At 46.1% G+C, this 21,644-nt stretch overlaps 1 protein-coding gene across 1 annotated transcript; it reads right to left on the bottom strand.

Moving 5' to 3' along the window:
- Positions 1–6,722: 6,722 nt before the first annotated feature.
- Positions 6,723–10,058, bottom strand: LOC132589650 (uncharacterized protein K02A2.6-like; the record flags this gene model as incomplete). Its single annotated transcript, XM_060262388.1, has 4 exons — positions 6,723–7,335; positions 7,495–7,934; positions 8,064–9,176; positions 9,729–10,058. Coding segments are annotated over 4 exons (2,496 nt in total), but the record flags the coding sequence as incomplete, so codon positions are not given.
- Between the last annotated feature and the right edge of the window lie 11,586 nt (positions 10,059–21,644).

Below are 21,644 nucleotides of genomic sequence, written 5' to 3'. Positions count from 1 at the left end.
ACAGGGACTTCAATGAGGTATAATGCCATAAAAGTTCACCATCCCAAGCATTCATTTTCTCCAGGGAATGTGTCTAGAGATGAGTTGTAACTGCTGTAATCTTAAATGCAAGACCCTGAGCAGCTCCAGATTGCTGCTGAGTGGGGCTTCCTGTGATAATGAGTGGCTACTCATGCACACAGCTTAAAGGGAACACTGGTTTCCTCCCAATACATAGCCCTTTTAAATAATAAATAGCAATCTCAAATGTGGTTTATGCAACAAATGATATCCAAACCCCTTTCCCTCCTCCCTCGTACCCATTCAGCATCTTACACAGGAAAAAAAATCTGGTAAATGCTTCATTAATAGTTTGCACCTTTAAAAAAAAAAGAAAAAATATATAGGGACAATAACCCTCCTGTTTTGTTCAATACTAAGGTAAGCTGCAACCATAGAGAGGATGTTGGTAAAAATACAAGTATAAAAAGCAGTCTCACTAAGGGTGCAGTCACCCTACACTAAATAATGCATTTTGCAACTGGATTTTTACTGTGTAAGAATAGAAAAATCTAGTTGCAAAATGCATTGTTTAGTGTAGTGTGAATGCACCCTAAATGTGACACATATCTACGGAAAGTAGTATTATTTGCTGTGCGGCAAATGTATTTTTGTGTACCCTTCTCTCCTACCCCCACCCTCCCTGAATACCCCCATGACGAACAACAAAAACACGATTAATTACAAGAAACAGTAACAATGTCGTAATGAGGCAAGGTGGTATTGAACATTGCTCTTTTATTGAATACAGCATGGTATAGCGCTGCCTGCAAAGACAAACTGCTAGGGCTGCGGGGCCCTCTATATATACACACCCAAAGTTCCCACACTGCCTGTGACTGGACCATTCAAAACAGTCGGGGGCTCTTGATTGGAGCAGGGCAGAAGAATTTGGATCCAGCTGCCTATTGTTCCCGAGTCCCTCAAGCTCTGTCCTTCAGGCCCCAGTGAGTCAGGCAAGAACTCCAGCTTATAGATACAATTCAAAGCAAATATACAACATCCCTCCCCACTTAGTTCACAAGCCTAGCTGACATAGTCCTTAAGGTAGGCTGGCTTGCGATGCTCTCTGGTGGACCGCCTGAGCCCTGGAGGGGGTGGGGAGCAGACGCAGTTGCAGCGGCGGTGCATGGAGGGGCTGCCACTGTATCGCTCTCAGCCCGCGGTTCCGGGGCCTCTGTGACTGCCGGCTTCGCCTGAAGGCCGGGGCTCGAGGCCCCTGCTTCTGCTGCATTGGTTGGGGAAGGAGTAGAGGTGGTGGTCTGGCTGTCGGGACTGTAATTCCCCACTTCTACCCCGGGGCTCTCGCGGGACCTCAGCTGGTCGAGTGCCTCCTTATGGTGGACCCCCCCCCCCCCGTTGTAACCTTGTACATTATGGACCCCAGCACCCTGGCAACCCTTGCCAGAATCCAAGCGGGCTCTCCCCCAAAGTTCTTCGCCATAACCTGGTCCCCCGTATCTAGCCCCTGAGGTGCCCGGATCGACTCTGGGACCTCCTGCAGGTCAAGGGCTCTGTCTGGGTGCAATCAGTCTAGTAGGGTGGCTATCTGGTGGTCCATGAGGAGTTCGGCAGGGCTGCAACCCGTGGTGGGAATACTGTTCTGTGATAGTAAAAATTCTGCAAGGCAGCCCTCCCAGTCCCCCTGGATGATGCAGCGGAGCGATTCTTTAGTCGTCCACACCATCCTTTAAGCCTGGCCATTGGTGGCTGGGTGGAATGGGGCTGACCTGATGTGCCTAATAAGGTCGCGGGCTCAGAAGTCCTGGAATTCTCCCGACGTGAAGGCCATCCTGTTATCTGAGACCAGCGTGTCCAGGAGGCCATGCGTGGCGCACACCTGGCGGAGTCCACCAATGGTGGCTGGGAGGAGGTGGATGCCACCAGGAGCACCTCCAGCCATTTCGAGTTATGAGTCCATAATTAAGAAAAACGTTTGTCCCTGGAAGGGCCCCACAAAGTCCATGTGCAACCAGGACCAGGGGTTTCACGTGGATTCCCAGTGCTGCACCAGAGCCCGGGGAGGCGCCAGCCGGGTCTCCTGGCAGGGCTGGCATCGAGCGACCCAAGACTTGATCACATCATCCATCCCGGGCCACCATACATAACTGCGGGCGCCTTCATGCACACAATCCCTGGGTGGGTTTCGTGAAGCACCGTGAGAACTCGGTGTCTCAGAATCGGGGGCACCACCACCCTGTTTCCCCATAGCAAACACCCCTTATGGACAGAGAGCTCGTCCCTGCTGGACACGAACGCCCCAAACTCCGGTTCCACCTGGCCCGTGGGCCATCCCCTCCATACCCAGTTCAGAACTTGGGAGAGTATTTTGTCCTTGGCCGAGCAGTGTGCAATGTCTTTCGTGTGCACTGGGCGATCCAGGAGCGACTCTAGATGCAAGATTTGATGTGCCAGGGCCAGATCTGGATCTTCCGATGGCAGCGGCAAGTGGCTGAGGGCATCCGCGTGGCTCATGGCTTTCCCCAGCCTGTACTGAAGACCATACTGGTATCCCGGTAAGAAAATGGACCACCGTAGTACCCTGGGTGACAACATCTGGGGTGTTTGGCAGTCAGGGGCGAAGAGGCCAAGTAAGGGCTTGTCACCGTATGGATGGTGAAGGGCCAGCTGTATAAGTAATCATGGAATTTTTTACTTCCGCCTCGATTGCCAGGTCCTGCTTGTCTATTTGCACATAGTTGCGCTCCAGTTTTTGCAATGTTCTGGAGTAATAGGCCATTGGGACTTCCCTGCCATCTGGCAACACATGGGCCAGGACAGCGCCCACCCCATAGGGGAAGGCATAGTAGGCCAAAATGACAGGCATCCTCTCATCGAAATGCACCAGCAAGCTATTGGATGTCAGGAGGTCTTTAACGGCCTGGAAGGCGGTGGCTTGCCGGTGGCCCCAAACCCACAGAGCCCTTTTGTCTAAGAGCCTATGCAAGGGTTCTGCTACCGACGTCTTATGGGGGAGGAAGGCGTTGTAAAAGTTGAGGATGCTGAGAAATGATTGCAATTCGGCTTTGTTAGTGGGGGCTGGTGCATCGCAAATAGCTGTGATTTTGTCCTTGGATGGGTGGACCCCGTTCACATCCACTGTGTACTCCAAAAAGTCTATTGTAGGGACCCCCAACAGACATTTTTCCCTCTTTACCTTGAGCCTTGCCTCATTGAAACACTGTAATACAATGTGGAGGCTGTTGGCGAATTCCTCTTCCGTTGCAGCAGCGATCAGCACATCGTCAAAGAATGGCTGTACCCCGGGAATGCCTTTTAAGAGAGAGTCTATTAAGCTCTGAAAAATCCCCGGGGCTATGCTGACCCCGAACTGGAAGCGCTTTACCTGGAAAGCGCTCCAATGTGTGACTATGGTTTCGGCCTCGGCCATGGTGGCGTCCACTGGCAATTGAACATATGAAGCTGCCTTATACTGAATCAGACCTTTGGTCCATCAAAGTCAGTATTGTCTTCTCAGACTGGCAGCGGCTCTCCAGGGTCTCAAGCTGAGGCTTTTCACACCTATTTGCCTGGACCCTTTTTTGGAGATGCCAGGGATTGAACCTGGGACCTTCTGCTTCCCAAGCAGATGCTCTACCACTGAGCCACCGTCCCTCCCCGTACAATTGCTGGTACGCTTGGGTCAGATCCAGTTTTCCAAAAATTTTGGTGCCTGCTATGGGTGCTAACACATGGCTGACCACTGGGAATGGGTAGGCGTGGTCCTGTAGCGCTTTGTTGATCGTGCATTTGTAGTCTGGACAGATGCGGATGCTCCCGTTTGGCTTGACTGGGGTGACAATTAGGGTTTCCCATCGTGTGTTGGCAACCGACTCCAGGACCCCTTGTGCCACTAGGCAGTCTAGCTCCTCCTCTATCTTGCCTTTAGCCATACGGGCGGCACGTTGGGATTTATTTGTAACGACACGGGGGAGCCCGTGTATGTTTCTAGTGTCACATCGAAAACTGCCGGGAACTCCCCACAGATGTCCTGGAAATCCCTGCTGGCTGGGGCATGATGGATTCCCTCTACTCGGATCCCCAAGGGTGCAAACCACGCCAGATCCAACAGGCTACTCAGGTTCCCTTCCGCCACCAGCAAGGGAAGGTCTCTTGAAACTTTTCCATATTGCACTTTGACTATCCTGGTCCCTTTGATGCCAATCGCCCTTTTCTGGAAGTCTCGTACGAACACGGGGGATGAGTATAGCTTAGGTCCCCTCTTGGGGCAAAGTTTCTCTAGGGTCTGGGCAGAGATGATGGTGTGTGTGGCCCCTGAGTCAACCTCCATCCTACAGGTGGAGCCCCCAGTGAACACAGTTGTTTTGAGTTTATCTGGGGATAGCATGGGGATGTCGCATACCTATCCAAGCAACGTGGTGATGGTGTTGATATGACGGTGACCTCGTGGCAGTGGCCATTTTTATGCCCTTCTGATGGGGGCTGCTCTCTCGGTTTGGTGTCGTTTTCGAGCGGCAGACCTTGGCGAGGTTACTAGTCTTCCCGCACTGGTGGCAGATGGTGTCCCGAAATCAGCAGGAGCAGCACTTGTGTTTTTCCCTGCAACTTGCACACTCTCGAGCTGGTGCGTTTTCGCTTGCACGTGGCTGTCCGCTGCCATGTGCTCTCCCCACAATTTCTCGTAGGCGGTAGCTGCTTTGATCACCTTGGGGAGGTCCAGCTCATCTTTCCCAAGCAGCTTCCTCTTCAGCAGGTCGTCCCACAGCCCGAAAATAAACCGGTCTCTCAGTCTTTCCTCCAATCGGTAAAACTTGCAGCAGAGTGACAGCCGGTGGAGGGCTGCAATGTAGTCAACAGTAGACTTGTTGGGCCGCTGCCTGAACTTGGAAAAGTCAAAGCGACGGGTCAGGACTGACGACTGTAGTGTGAAATGGGTCACCAGAGCGGTGGTGATATCCGTGTAGGAGGCATCCTTGAGGAGGGGGGGCGCCATTAGCTCCTGGGCTAGCTCCTGGGTGTTCATCCTGCATGAGCGGAGGAATAGTGATCTCTTTTTATCTCCCACAACTCCGTGGTAGTGGATAAAGTTCTCCAGGTGATCCAACCAGGTCTCCCATTGCTCTGGGCTGGTCACATCGAACTCAGGAATTATTCCTGGTGTAGTGGCCATTGTCAGCCCTGGTGGTGCGGAACGCCCGTAGCTGCTGGCCTCGCTTACCAGGATCCCATCCTTGTCGCCACTATAATATAGTGGGTTCTATACAGTAATGAGGCGAGGTGGTAGTGAACATAGCTCTTTTATTGAATACCGCATGGTATAGCGCTGTCTACAAAGACTAACTGCTAGGGCCACAGGGCCCTCTATATATACACACCCAAAGTTCCCGTTCTGCTTGTGACTGGACCATTCAAACCAGTTGGGGGCTCTTGACTGGACCTATTGTTCTCAAGTCCCCCAAGCTCTGTCCTTCAGGCCCCTGTGTGTCAGGCAAGAACTCCAGCTTATAGATACAATTCAAAGGCATTTCCTGAACATCTGAATTACACGAGTGCACACATGTCTTTCAGCATTCAGAACGTAGAGGGAAGGTTTTCAGCGGAATAACTCCGGAATTTGGCCGTAAAGACTGATATTAAAACAGTGTGAATGCGTGTGAGTGAATGGCTCTAGTTGAGCAAATCTGTCTTGTGGGTTGGCTTCCCCGTTCATCTCTTGCAAGGATCTTTAGCAGTCCGCCTCAATCCATGAGTATCGTTCGAACGCTAGTGGCTAAAGATCCCCAAGTCCCTGGCCGACCCTGAGGTCTTCTGTGTAACGTACTCGAAGCGGAGACGAGAGTAGGGCAACATGGTTTATTAGGAGCACGTTGCAAGAGAGGGAACACGCGGGCCGGGTCCCGCTTATGTACAATCCCGGGTACAGCCTACTGGGTTGGTTGGGCCAATCCAGCCCCGTTGAACTTCCCGCCACAGCTGGAGATAGGCGGGGACAGTTGCCCCCCCCCGTCGGGTCGCATGACATTTCTTGATACACTACACCCCTCCCCCCCTGGTTAATGTACAAAGTCCTGTAAGTATGCGGGGGGCCGGCGCTCCCGAGTGGACCGTCTGGGGGGTCCCGGTGGCGGCGGCGCGGCCGCCGAGGATGGTGCCTCGGTAGGTCCTGGAGTGGACGGGGGCGGCCCGTCCGGTTCCGCGGATCCCTCGGTTTCGGTCGGTTCCGGTACCTCCGGCGCCCGCATCACGGATGTTGGGATCGCGTCATCTAGGCGGTCTCCGTTAGGCTCCTCGCTGGATATAGCCTCGTCCGTGTCCGTGGGGGCCTCCGGAAGGGTGCGGCGCCTCAACTGATCAATGTGCCGCCGTAGTACCTGGCCCCCCTCCGTTGATATGTCGTAGTGGCGGGACCCGGTTACCCTCAGTACCCGCCCCGCCACCCAATCGGGGCCCCTTGCATAGTTTCGGGCGAAAACTGGGTCGCCCACGAAGAAGCCCCGGGTGGCGTCTCGGACTTCGGGGCTCCCGCGGGTGTCTGAAGCCCGGTCGGGATGCAGCCGGTCCAGCCGGGTTATGAGTTTGCGTCCCATGAGGAGCTCAGCCGGGCTGACTCCTGTGACCGGGTTAGGGGTGATCCGATTATCGAAGAGGAACGCGGCCAGCCTGTGGTCCCAGTCCCCCTGTACAATTCGGCCGAGGGCCTCCTTTGTTGTGCGGACCATCCGCTCCGCCTGGCCGTTGGTAGCCGGATGGAAGGGAGCCGACCTTATGTGCCTGATCAGGTATCTTTGCAGGAACGCCTGGAAGTCGGCTGAGGTGAAGGCGGCCCCGTTATCAGAGACTATGGTGTCCGGGATGCCATGTGTGCATAGGACCCTGCGCAGAGCTCTGATCGCGGCTGTGGACGAGGTGGACCCTACGGGGATGACCTCCAGCCATTTGGTGTAGGAGTCCACTATTATGATGAAGGTCTGCCCCTGGAATGGGCCCGCAAAGTCGATATGGAGTCTCGACCATGGTTTCCGGGTGGACTCCCACCTAGTGACGGGGGCGCTGGGCGGCTCGGGCCGGGATTCCTGGCAGGTCTGGCACCCGCGGACCCAGCCCTCGATCTCCCCGTCCATTCCCGGCCACCAGACGTAGCTCCTGGCCAGAGCCTTCATTCGCACTATGCCGGGATGAGTCTCGTGTAGGGATTCTAGAACACGCTTTTGGAGCGGAGGTGGAATCACTACCCTACTGCCCCAAAGTATGCAGCCCTTGTGTGCGGCTAATTCCTCCCTCCTCGCCTTGTAAGGCTTGAATTCTTCCCCCATGTTTCCCTCTGGCCACCCCCTCACCACCCAGTCGAGCACCCGTGCCAGTGTCTTGTGTTTCTGGGTGGCCTTGGCCACCTCCGTTGCGTGGAGGGGCGGCTCTGGGAGGCTCTCTATCATCATGACCTGGTGTGCGGGTGCGGGGTCCGGACCCGTCTCCGGAAGCGGCAAACGGCTAAGCGCATCCGCGTGTCCCATAGCCTTGCCGGCCCTATGAACCAGTGTGTACGTGTATGAGTTGAGGAATTGGTTCCACCTCAACACGCGCTGTGAGAGTATTTGGGGGGTTTGTCGGTCTGGGGCCAGTAGACCTAAGAGGGGCTTGTGGTCCGTGGCAATGGTGAACCTTCTCCCATATAGATACTCGTGGAACTTTCGGACCCCTGCCACGATTGCCAGGGCCTCTTTATCTATCTGCGCGTAGTTGCGCTCGGCTGAAGTGAGCGTGCGGGAGTAATATGCGACCGGTACCTCCCTCCCGTCCGGAAGCTGGTGCCCCAGGACTGCTCCCACCCCATACGGCGACGCATCGCAGGCCAGGATGACGGGGAGGGCCTCGTCAAAATGGTGGAGCACCGCATTGGACACCAGGACGTCCTTGACCGCCTGAAACGCCGCGGCCTGTCGTTTGCCCCAAACCCAAGGGGCTTTTTTGTCCAGCAGCCGGTGAAGGGGCTCCGCCAGGGCTGCCTTGTGGGGGAGGAAGGAGTGGTAAAAGTTGAGCACCCCCAAGAAGCTTTGGAGCTCCGCTTTACAAGTGGGAGCCGGGGCTTGCACGATGGCTCGGGTCTTTTCTTCCGTGGGGTGGATTCCTGCTGCGTCAACGGCGAACCCCAGAAACTCTACCCGTGGAACCCCCAGCAAGCATTTCTCTCTCTTGACCTTGAGCCCCGCTGCCTGGAACCGGCGGAGCACCTCTCGAAGGCGGTTGCCGAATTCCTCGGGGTCCGGGGCGGCGACTAAAACGTCGTCGAAAAACGGCTGGACTCCTGGGATCCCTTTAAGGAGAGCGTCCATTAGGCTCTGGAAAATCCCCGGAGCGACGCTAACCCCAAACTGAAGCCTCTTTACCCGGAAAGCCCCCCTGTGGGTCACGATCGTTTGGGCCTCCGCCGTCTTATTGTCTACTGGGAGCTGCTGGTAGGCCTGGGCCAGGTCTAGCTTCCCAAATATCCTAGCCCCCGCTAGGGCGGCCAGGACATGGCTCACCACCGGCACTGGATAGGGGTTGTCCTGTAGTGCCTTGTTTATGGTGCATTTATAATCGGCACAGATCCGCACCTCCCCGTTTGGCTTGATGGGGGTAACGATGGGGGTTTCCCAGGTGGCGTAGTCCACCGGCTCCAGGACGCCTTGTGCCGTGAGGCGGTCTAACTCTGCCTCGATCTTAGGTTTCAAGGCGAACGGAACCCTCCTGGCCTTGAGCCGAATCGGTCTGACCGTGGGGTCTAGGGGCAGGGAGATGGGCGGCCCCCGGTAGCTCCCTAGGGACCCATCGAATACCTCGGGGAATTCCTTGCAAATCTCCCCGAACCCCCGGGGCGTTATGGTCTGACCCACCCCCTCCACGCGGATTCCCAAGGGTTTGAACCAGGCTAGACCTAGCAGGGTGGCCAGCTGGCGCTTAACCACCAGGATGTCCAGCGGGCCGTGGAAGGACCCCCGCTCGACTTGTACCCGCGCCCACCCCGCAATTTGCACCGGGTTCTTCTGGAAGTCCCGGAGTATGAAGTCTGCCGGCCGAAGTTGCAGCCGCTGGCGGGGACACAGTTCTCTTAGGGTTTCTTCCGCAATAAGGGAAATGGAGGACCCTGAGTCCACCTCCATTTGGCAGGGGTTCCCCTCTATAAGGACCGCCACTTTGATTTTATCGGGGGAATCGTGGGGCAAGTTCAGTACCTGTAGGGACGTGGAGTCTACCGCGTGGGACTCCGCGGACTCGTGGTACGCGGTCGGCTTCCTGCGGTTGGGCTTGGCTCTGCAAGCCCTGGCAATGTGGCCGGTCTTTCCGCAGCTCCTGCAGTCCCAGGTCCGGTATTGGCAGTCTCTCCGCTCGTGGGGGCCGCCGCAGCTGGCGCACTTGGTGGCCGGGGCTCTCTCCGACGCTGGTGGTCGGTCGGTCGCTCGGGGGCGTTGGGTCGCTCGGTTGGGTGGCCCGGCTGGGCGGCGTAGCTGATGGGCTTCCTCCTCCTCGGGGCCGTCTTGGTCCAGCTCTCCGTGGTGGGCAGCTTCCATCTTGGCCCGGGGAAACATTCGTGCGGTTCGTTCCCATGCCACCGCTTCGCTGAAGGCGGCCTGGAGAGTAAGCTCTTCTTTGGCGAAGAGCTTCTGCTGGAGCCTCTCGTCGCGGAGGCCCCACGTGAATCTGTCCGCCAGGGCTTCCTCCAGTTGGGGGAGGTTGCAGTTCCCGGCGAGTTTACGGAGGGCCGCCAGGTAGTCTGCGGCGGACTCGCCCGCGATCTGGTCCCGTTTGTGGAACAGGAACCTGCGAGCCACCCGCGAAGGCTGTGGTGAGAAGTGTCCCGTGAGGAGTCGGATGATCTCGTCGTAGGATTTCTCTGCCAGACGGGCGGGTGCCGAGAGACCCTTGGCGATCTCGAACGTGGCAGGCCCGCAGACGCTCATGAGAACGTCCCTCTTCGCTCCGGCGTCAGTGATCTTGTTGGCCCGGAGGTAGAACTCGACCCGCTCCGCGTAGGACTCCCATCCCTCTGGATTGGTTGGGTCGAAGGGCTCGAGGTAGCCGGTGATTCCGCTTTGGTTGGCCATGATGGCGGCGACAGTCGCTTGTTGCCCAGATCTCCGTCGTAGCCGCTGCGGCCAGGATCCCATCCTCGTCGCCAGTGTAACGTACTCGAAGCGGAGACGAGAGTAGGGCAACATGGTTTATTAGGAGCACGTTGCAAGAGAGGGAACACGCGGGCCGGGTCCCGCTTATGTACAATCCCGGGTACAGCCTACTGGGTTGGTTGGGCCAATCCAGCCCCGTTGAACTTCCCGCCACAGCTGGAGATAGGCGGGGACAGTTGCCCCCCCCCCGTCGGGTCGCATGACATTTCTTGATACACTACATTCTGAACATGGCTATTTTGTGGGTGGAACCCAGGCTAGGATCTCTGGTTAGGAAAACCTGCACCAATACACGTAGGCATATATAAAAGACTGTAGAAAAAGCACTATAGCCCCCTTTCAAAGGGAAAGAGAAAACGTATGATAGAGCTGTAGATCTTAGAATTTGAGAGTGAGTTGGGTAGGGTAGATTGGAATATAGTGATTCTGACTGAAGTGTGGAAAGATGAGTCAGAAACCAGAGCTAGATAAATTTGGAAAGTGGATGGCAAAGCAAGGAAAGAACGCGTGGGAGGCCGGGTCTTTCGAGAGTCCCGACCCTCTTCAGACTTTTAGGGAAGCTTGGACAGTCAAAAAGACAGGAGTTGGCCGCCTGGGGAATGTTTACCGTGCTCCAGGACACCACCTCCTTTATCGCAGGCATGCTTGCATGAAATAAGGAATTAAGTTCCAGGCTTATCAAGATAGCAAAGGAAATGACTGTGCTGAAGGAGGAAAGGGATAGAGAGATGACCATAAAGGAGGAGAAACACATGGCCGAAATAGAAAGGAGAGACAAGGAATTAACTATAAGGAATTTAGAAATGGAGTTGCTCAGATCCAGCTGTAACGCTCAACTTGAGACCACGCAACGCCAGATACAGGATCTGTATGTGGAGCTAGGGGCACGGCTAGATGCTACCCAGAGGGATCTGGAAGCAGATTTTGATGATCAAAGGGCAGCCCTAATACAGGAGCTGGAGCAACTCAGAGGTGCTGAAATTAATAACCATATGGAGCGGAGAGTCCTTAACTAGACCCTCCTGGCTCACCAACAGAAGTATGAAGAGCTGTTTATGCAGCATAGCAAGGCTAAGGAATTCATAGAAGAGCCGCAGAGGGAATTGGAGGATGCAGAGAGACTGGTCAAGCACATAGCTAAGAAAAAAGATCAATATCTATGACTAGGTTAACCATGATAAGTGCAAAGAAGAGACAGAGGAACTGGAGGCAAAACTTAAAAGGCAAACAGCTTTCACTTCAGTCATTAAACCAAAGCATATGTCAGCAAAACGTATAATGGAATTAATGTCAGATGATATAATACCCAAAGATGCCCAGGCTGCATCCCCTTCTAATCCAGAGGGGAAGCCAAGAACCTACAATCTTCTTCCACCCACCCCCATAGAGAGTAAGGAGGAAGGAGTTCCTTTAAGGCCGGTCCACACAAAGGTGGTGAATACCCAAACAGCACAGGAAAGATTAAAAACCCAGGAAAATAACTAAATATGTCCCCTAGAAGCTTAAAGAGCTAAAAATCATTGCAGACTCCATTGTGCCCTTAAATAGAGAATCAGGGATCAATTGGATGAATAGAGTAGCCATATTATATCCCACTGCCAATGGAGCAGATTTAACTCGGGTAGTCTGGCTGTGTGCCTCTGAAACTGATTTGGCTGCCATAGAATATAGAGCAAGTATCAGAAACCTGACAGCACTAGACCAAGTGGGTTGGATGAGAGAGATTGCCCCACTCCTATGGCCAGGAAATACTGCAGACTGCTTGTATTACACAGAAAGGCAAGCCCCAGGACAGAGCCCTGAAGCCTATGTAGCCAGGAAAAGGTGTCTGCCCATCCTTGCACAGAAAGTCCCAAAGGTTCAAGGGATTTATAACTTTGATGATGCAGACTTTAAGAAGTCTCTATATTTAGGCCTTAATTTGCAGACCAGAGAGGCTTTAGGTCATGTCGTCCCTGCAAAGGAATCATGGCTCAATCTGATTGCAAGAATTACCTGGATGACTGGTTTATTGTGGGAGCCCTTAAGGCACCTCCCAAGAAGTCCTGCAGGGGGACTTCCGGGGTTGGATCATGGAGAATTGAGCCGCTTCTCAAAGAGGAGCAGACCGGAGCCTCTGTTCTGGGCAGAAAAGGTGATCCAAACGCCTGCTGCCTACTTTTCTCAGTGAGGGAAAAGGCCAAGACATGCTTAGGAGAATTCTGAGGGGATTAACTTTGGCTGACAAGGAGTCCCAGTGGGGTTCCTTTTAGGCTTTGAAGAGTCCCTGGCGAAGAATCGCATTCCAGCGTCTACAGAGGGTCTCCGTGGTCATTAAATTGACTTAAATTCATCAAAATTCAAGCTTTCTTTGGAAATATCTAAATATCTATCTCTGGAAAGAATGGTGAGACGAAGGATATATTTGGTTGCAAGGTAAGAAGATCTTTATCTATCATTCCGGGACTAAAATCAATTCTACTTGATTAGGGTTTGTAGAATCTTTCGGGCTCAAGTGCCGTGTTCTACTGGAGAAAGTTTTCCTTCCAGACGTTTCGTTCTCAGCTGCGGAGAACATCCTCAGTGGCGTTGCAGCCGGAGCAGGAGCTCTGACCTTCTTGGCTGCTGTGCATTGAGTGGAGCCAGGGCTGCTGGAGAGCTGCTATTTCTAGGCTGGAGGGGGTGTGGTGAAAGGGCAATTGGTTTGTGGATGTGCCCATTGTTTGGTGGGGCTTCCTGGAAGGGTAGTGATAAGGAAAATGGCTGTTGAATGTGACCATTGTTCTGTGTTAATTGCTGGGAGGGTTGGAAGGGGTGTGAAAATAAGGAAGATGGTTGTTGACTGTGCTGATTGTTCTGTGGAATGTGCTGGTTGTTCTGTGACTTTCTGCAATTTTTGGTCTGTAGGGTGTTTTGCAGAGCTGGGTACCAAGATTGGTAGATGAAAATGCCTTCTTCCTTTCTGTTAAAATTGTGCTGGTGTTTGTAAATCTCAATAACTTCTCTGTTCAGGCGGGTATGATAATGTGAGACCATAGAAAGGACTTCAGTTCTTTCAAAGTGGATGACGTGGTCTCCTTCTTGAAGTGCATGTTCAGCTACAGCTGATTTTTCTGGCTGAAACAAGCAACAGTGTCTCTTGTGTTCGGTGAGACGGGTGTTGATACTGTGTTGGGTAGTGCCAACACCCATCTCACCGAACACAAGAGACACTGATATTATGATTATAGGGTGAAACATATTGGATTATATAACTGGAACTAATTTTGGTGGACTTTTGGAGAAAAAGGGAAAAATTTTCAAAAGGGTCAGAAAAATTGCGGACGCCATTTTGAGTAATTTAAAAACCTTAAAAATTAATATCTTGAGTTAGGAAGCCCTGAGAACGGCAATTTTGGGCTCACTGAAAAGGGCATCTCCTAATCTACAAAATCCTGTGGTTTAATTTTAATTTGGAGAAACCAACTTGAGAGCCTATTTATATAATGGGAAGACAGTAATGTCTGAACACAAGCCGGGATCGAAATTGACACGTGCAAGGGCCAACTCACTTGAAGGGAAAATGGCTAAAATACAAAAACAACTGGATGCTATGGAGGCAAGACTGGTCAAAGTGATGAAAGACTTAATAACTGATAATAAGAAGCAATTAATTAAATAATTAAAAAAAGATATTGAATCAAGTGGGGAAGACAGAAATCAAAAAAGAAATTGAGGATCTCAGAAAGGACTCACAAGTAACATTAAATAAAATACATGTGGTTGAAAATAAAGTGAAAGATCAAGATTCCATTATTCATAAATTGCAGGAGAAAGTAGTTCTGTAAGACTGTAAGTTAATGGAAAACCAGATACGTCTGAGAGGAGTACCTGAAAATGAAGGATCTGATCTAAAGACATATATAATAAGAATCATTGCTGAGTTTTTGGAGGTTGACCCTGATGAATCTAATTATCTTTATGACTATATTTATAGGGTCAATTCATTGTGTGGCAAGAAAAATAAGTTACCAAGAGATGTAGTAATAATCAAGAGATATGGTGGAAAAGATCTTAAGTAAACAATTTGAAAAAACATTGGAAGTTGATGAAAGCAGAGTAAGAATCATGAAAGAGTTGCTAAGAAAGGTTATAAATGACAGAAGATTGTATAAAAAACTAACTGACAAGCTGCAGGAGAATGAAGTGAGATATAGATGGATACTGCCAGAAGATCTAAGTTTTGAATATGGAGGAAAGGGGATTACAATTACAAATGTACAAGAACTGAGGCGGTTCTTTGAAGAAAATAGGGGATTTGGGGATACACAATAAAGAAGAACCATTATGGATTACAAATTAATATCTTGGAATGTAAATAGACTAAATTCACCACAAAAAAGAAAGGCTACATTTCATTGGATCAAGAAACAAAAATGTAGTATAATTTGCCTACAAGAAGTACATAGCAAACAATTGGATTATAAATTTTTATGGAATAAACTATTGGGTAAGGAATTTTATTCATTGGCTAAGGAGAAAAAAAGGGAGTGATTTTCTATATTAAACAAGAATTAAATCCAAAATTGATTTTTAAAGACAATGATGGAAGATATTTAGCAGTGGAAGTGATGCTGAATGACAAAAAGACATTGTTATTGGGACTGTATGCCCCAAATGGGGCAAAAGACTCCTTCTTTAAAGATATTGTGCAACAATTAGACCAAGTGACATATGAACAAATAATGGTAATGGGAGATTTCAATGGAACAATTATAAATACTTCGGATAGATCAGGGAAAAGAAATAATGAAGGGAAATTACCAAAGTCATTTTTTTATTTAGTGAAACAAGAAAGCTTGGAAGATTTATGGAGGAAATTTAATCCTAAAGTGCGTGATTATACTTGCTTTTCAGCTAGGCATAACTCTTTCTCAAGAATTGATATGCTATGGACTACAAAAGATCTTGGACTTATGACAAAAAAAATAGAGATTGTTCCTAAAGTTGCGGCTGACCACAATCCATTAATGTGGTCAGCAAAAAATGTGAAAAAGACTAGGAGATGGAGAATAAATGAAGATTTCCTACAGAAAACAGAAACAGTGGCGTCTCTAGAAAAAGAAACTAAAGCTTCTTGGAATGTGCTGGTTCTTCTGTGGAATGTGCTGGTTGTTCTGTGACTTTCTGCAATTTTTGGTCTGTAGGGTGTTTTGCAGAGCTGGGTACCAAGATTGGTAGATGAAAATGCCTTCTTCCTTTCTGTTAAAATTGTGCTGGTGTTTGTAAATCTCAATAACTTCTCTGTTCAGGCGGGTATGATAATGTGAGACCATAGAAAGGACTTCAGTTCTTTCAAAGTGGATGACGTGGTCTCCTTCTTGAAGTGCATGTTCAGCTACAGCTGATTTTTCTGGCTGAAACAAGCAACAGTGTCTCTTGTGTTCGGTGAGACGGGTGTTGATACTGTGTTGGGTAGTGCCAACACCCATCTCACCGAACACAAGAGACACTGATATTATGATTATAGGGTGAAACATATTGGATTATATAACTGGAACTAATTTTGGTGGACTTTTGGAGAAAAAGGGAAAAATTTTCAAAAGGGTCAGAAAAATTGCGGACGCCATTTTGAGTAATTTAAAAACCTTAAAAATTAATATCTTGAGTTAGGAAGCCCTGAGAACGGCAATTTTGGGCTCACTGAAAAGGGCATCTCCTAATCTACAAAATCCTGTGGTTTAATTTTAATTTGGAGAAACCAACTTGAGAGCCTATTTATATAATGGGAAGACAGTAATGTCTGAACACAAGCCGGGATCGAAATTGACACGTGCAAGGGCCAACTCACTTGAAGGGAAAATGGCTAAAATACAAAAACAACTGGATGCTATGGAGGCAAGACTGGTCAAAGTGATGAAAGACTTAATAACTGATAATAAGAAGCAATTAATTAAATAATTAAAAAAAGATATTGAATCAAGTGGGGAAGACAGAAATCAAAAAAGAAATTGAGGATCTCAGAAAGGACTCACAAGTAACATTAAATAAAATACATGTGGTTGAAAATAAAGTGAAAGATCAAGATTCCATTATTCATAAATTGCAGGAGAAAGTAGTTCTGTAAGACTGTAAGTTAATGGAAAACCAGATACGTCTGAGAGGAGTACCTGAAAATGAAGGATCTGATCTAAAGACATATATAATAAGAATCATTGCTGAGTTTTTGGAGGTTGACCCTGATGAATCTAATTATCTTTATGACTATATTTATAGGGTCAATTCATTGTGTGGCAAGAAAAATAAGTTACCAAGAGATGTAGTAATAATCAAGAGATATGGTGGAAAAGATCTTAAGTAAACAATTTGAAAAAACATTGGAAGTTGATGAAAGCAGAGTAAGAATCATGAAAGAGTTGCTAAGAAAGGTTATAAATGACAGAAGATTGTATAAAAAACTAACTGACAAGCTGCAGGAGAATGAAGTGAGATATAGATGGATACTGCCAGAAGATCTAAGTTTTGAATATGGAGGAAAGGGGATTACAATTACAAATGTACAAGAACTGAGGCGGTTCTTTGAAGAAAATAGGGGATTTGGGGATACACAATAAAGAAGAACCATTATGGATTACAAATTAATATCTTGGAATGTAAATAGACTAAATTCACCACAAAAAAGAAAGGCTACATTTCATTGGATCAAGAAACAAAAATGTAGTATAATTTGCCTACAAGAAGTACATAGCAAACAATTGGATTATAAATTTTTATGGAATAAACTATTGGGTAAGGAATTTTATTCATTGGCTAAGGAGAAAAAAAGGGAGTGATTTTCTATATTAAACAAGAATTAAATCCAAAATTGATTTTTAAAGACAATGATGGAAGATATTTAGCAGTGGAAGTGATGCTGAATGACAAAAAGACATTGTTATTGGGACTGTATGCCCCAAATGGGGCAAAAGACTCCTTCTTTAAAGATATTGTGCAACAATTAGACCAAGTGACATATGAACAAATAATGGTAATGGGAGATTTCAATGGAACAATTATAAATACTTCGGATAGATCAGGGAAAAGAAATAATGAAGGGAAATTACCAAAGTCATTTTTTTATTTAGTGAAACAAGAAAGCTTGGAAGATTTATGGAGGAAATTTAATCCTAAAGTGCGTGATTATACTTGCTTTTCAGCTAGGCATAACTCTTTCTCAAGAATTGATATGCTATGGACTACAAAAGATCTTGGACTTATGACAAAAAAAATAGAGATTGTTCCTAAAGTTGCGGCTGACCACAATCCATTAATGTGGTCAGCAAAAAATGTGAAAAAGACTAGGAGATGGAGAATAAATGAAGATTTCCTACAGAAAACAGAAACAGTGGCGTCTCTAGAAAAAGAAACTAAAGCTTCTTGGAATGTGCTGGTTCTTCTGTGGAATGTGCTGGTTGTTCTGTGACTTTCTGCAATTTTTGGTCTGTAGGGTGTTTTGCAGAGCTGGGTACCAAGATTGGTAGATGAAAATGCCTTCTTCCTTTCTGTTAAAATTGTGCTGGTGTTTGTAAATCTCAATAACTTCTCTGTTCAGGCGGGTATGATAATGTGAGACCATAGAAAGGACTTCAGTTCTTTCAAAGTGGATGACGTGGTCTCCTTCTTGAAGTGCATGTTCAGCTACAGCTGATTTTTCTGGCTGAAACAAGCAACAGTGTCTCTTGTGTTCGGTGAGACGGGTGTTGATACTGTGTTGGGTAGTGCCAACACCCATCTCACCGAACACAAGAGACACTGATATTATGATTATAGGGTGAAACATATTGGATTATATAACTGGAACTAATTTTGGTGGACTTTTGGAGAAAAAGGGAAAAATTTTCAAAAGGGTCAGAAAAATTGCGGACGCCATTTTGAGTAATTTAAAAACCTTAAAAATTAATATCTTGAGTTAGGAAGCCCTGAGAACGGCAATTTTGGGCTCACTGAAAAGGGCATCTCCTAATCTACAAAATCCTGTGGTTTAATTTTAATTTGGAGAAACCAACTTGAGAGCCTATTTATATAATGGGAAGACAGTAATGTCTGAACACAAGCCGGGATCGAAATTGACACGTGCAAGGGCCAACTCACTTGAAGGGAAAATGGCTAAAATACAAAAACAACTGGATGCTATGGAGGCAAGACTGGTCAAAGTGATGAAAGACTTAATAACTGATAATAAGAAGCAATTAATTAAATAATTAAAAAAAGATATTGAATCAAGTGGGGAAGACAGAAATCAAAAAAGAAATTGAGGATCTCAGAAAGGACTCACAAGTAACATTAAATAAAATACATGTGGTTGAAAATAAAGTGAAAGATCAAGATTCCATTATTCATAAATTGCAGGAGAAAGTAGTTCTGTAAGACTGTAAGTTAATGGAAAACCAGATACGTCTGAGAGGAGTACCTGAAAATGAAGGATCTGATCTAAAGACATATATAATAAGAATCATTGCTGAGTTTTTGGAGGTTGACCCTGATGAATCTAATTATCTTTATGACTATATTTATAGGGTCAATTCATTGTGTGGCAAGAAAAATAAGTTACCAAGAGATGTAGTAATAATCAAGAGATATGGTGGAAAAGATCTTAAGTAAACAATTTGAAAAAACATTGGAAGTTGATGAAAGCAGAGTAAGAATCATGAAAGAGTTGCTAAGAAAGGTTATAAATGACAGAAGATTGTATAAAAAACTAACTGACAAGCTGCAGGAGAATGAAGTGAGATATAGATGGATACTGCCAGAAGATCTAAGTTTTGAATATGGAGGAAAGGGGATTACAATTACAAATGTACAAGAACTGAGGCGGTTCTTTGAAGAAAATAGGGGATTTGGGGATACACAATAAAGAAGAACCATTATGGATTACAAATTAATATCTTGGAATGTAAATAGACTAAATTCACCACAAAAAAGAAAGGCTACATTTCATTGGATCAAGAAACAAAAATGTAGTATAATTTGCCTACAAGAAGTACATAGCAAACAATTGGATTATAAATTTTTATGGAATAAACTATTGGGTAAGGAATTTTATTCATTGGCTAAGGAGAAAAAAAGGGAGTGATTTTCTATATTAAACAAGAATTAAATCCAAAATTGATTTTTAAAGACAATGATGGAAGATATTTAGCAGTGGAAGTGATGCTGAATGACAAAAAGACATTGTTATTGGGACTGTATGCCCCAAATGGGGCAAAAGACTCCTTCTTTAAAGATATTGTGCAACAATTAGACCAAGTGACATATGAACAAATAATGGTAATGGGAGATTTCAATGGAACAATTATAAATACTTTGGATAGATCAGGGAAAAGAAATAATGAAGGGAAATTACCAAAGTCATTTTTTTATTTAGTGAAACAAGAAAGCTTGGAAGATTTATGGAGGAAATTTAATCCTAAAGTGCGTGATTATACTTGCTTTTCAGCTAGGCATAACTCTTTCTCAAGAATTGATATGCTATGGACTACAAAAGATCTTGGACTTATGACAAAAAAAATAGAGATTGTTCCTAAAGTTGCGGCTGACCACAATCCATTAATGTGGTCAGCAAAAAATGTGAAAAAGACTAGGAGATGGAGAATAAATGAAGATTTCCTACAGAAAACAGAAACAGTGGCGTCTCTAGAAAAAGAAACTAAAGCTTTCTTTCAGATAAATGAAAAGGAGGACATTCAATTTCAAATTGTGTGGGATGCGTACAAAGCAGTAATGAGAGGTATTTTAATTACAATGAATAACAAAGATAAGACAGCCAAAGAGAAACAAATGCTGGACATTCAAAAAGAGATTGGAAAAAAAGAAAAGGAGCTTAAAAAGAGACCAGGAAAAAAGAAAATAATAAGGGAGATTACAATATTGCAGAATCAACTGAGACATTTGTTAAATAAAGAGGTAGAATGGAATCTCAAGAGACTGCAACAGAAATCCTTTGAAGGAGCAAATAAGCCTGGAAAATACCTGGCTTGGCAAATTAAAAAAAAAGGGGGAAATAAATTAATTAATAAAATTGCATCAGGAGGCAAAGAAATTGTTGATCAAGCAGGAATTAAAAGGGAATTTTATAAATACTATGCTAAGTTATTTCAAGGTCAAAAGGTGGAGAAAAGAAAAATAAATGCTTATTTACAGAAAATTCAAGTAAATCCCTTAACAGAAAATATGGAAAAGGTCTTAAATGAACCAATTGAAAAAAATGAAGTTGAAGCAGCAATAAATTCAATGAAAATGGGAAAGGCACCGGGTCCAGACGGTTTTACAGCAAAATCCTACAATGTCCTCGTATAGACATTAGTACCAAAACTTCAGAAGCTGATGAATATTATAAGGATTGATGGGAAAATACCAAATACATGGAAGGAAGCAATAATTTCATTGATACCGAAAGAAGATAGAGATGCTACAAATGTAAAAAACTATAGACCAATTTCATTACTTAACAATTACTACAAAATATATGCTAGGATACTAGCGGAACGACTCAAACAGCATTTGAATAATTTCATTAAAGAGGAGCAAGCAGGATTTCTTCCCAGGAGACAAATCAGAGATAACATTAGAACTGTTATAGATATTGTTGAATATTATGAGAAACACCCTGAAAAAGAAGTGGCATTATTCTTTGCAGATGAAGAGAAGGCTTTTGATAATGTGATTGGAAATTTATATTTGCAGTGATGGAGAAATTGGGATTAGGAGAAGATTTTATAAGAATGGTTAAGGCAATATATACTGAACAACAAGCAAGACTTTGTATAAATGCAGATTTGATGGAAAAAATGGCAGTTAGAAAAGGAACAAGACAAGGTTGCCCTCTATCTCCATTGATATTTATAATGACTTTAGAAATTTTGTTTATGCAAATACAAGAAGATAAGGAAATAGAGGGACTGAAATTAAAAGGTTTTTCTTACAAGTATAGAACATTTGCTGATGATGTAATGTTTATCAACAAAAATCCCATATATGTAACACCATTGCTGCTTTGTATGATACAAGAATATGGAGAAATGGCTGGTTTCTATATAAATAAAGAAAAATCAAAAATTTTGTGTAAAAATATGACAAAGAGCCAACAGGAAGAATTACAAAGGGTAACATAATGTGAAGTTGCGGTAAAAGCAAAATATTTAGGTGTGGAAATTACTATGAAAAATATAGACTTGTATAAAAATAACTATGAGAAGCTTTGGTGCAAGATTGATGAAGATCTAATTAAATTGAATAAATTGAACTTGTCTATGCTGGGCAGAATTGCTGCAATCAAGATGAATATTCTACCAAGAATTTTGTTCCTATTTCAAACAATTCCAATTGTGAAGGATAATAAACAATTTAGTAAATGGCAAAGGAAGATCTCAGAATTTGTATGGGCCAGGAAAAAACCAAGAATTAAAATGAAAATTTTAACTGATGCAAAAGAAAGAGGAGGTTTCCAATTGCCGAATTTAAAACTGTACCATGATGCAGTATGCT

This window comes from Heteronotia binoei, chromosome 21, assembly GCF_032191835.1.
Source record: "Heteronotia binoei isolate CCM8104 ecotype False Entrance Well chromosome 21, APGP_CSIRO_Hbin_v1, whole genome shotgun sequence".
Classification (NCBI taxonomy): domain Eukaryota; kingdom Metazoa; phylum Chordata; class Lepidosauria; order Squamata; family Gekkonidae; genus Heteronotia; species Heteronotia binoei.
Note: the sequence above shows the minus strand (reverse complement) of the source record. Positions and strands in the feature narration are given on the sequence as shown.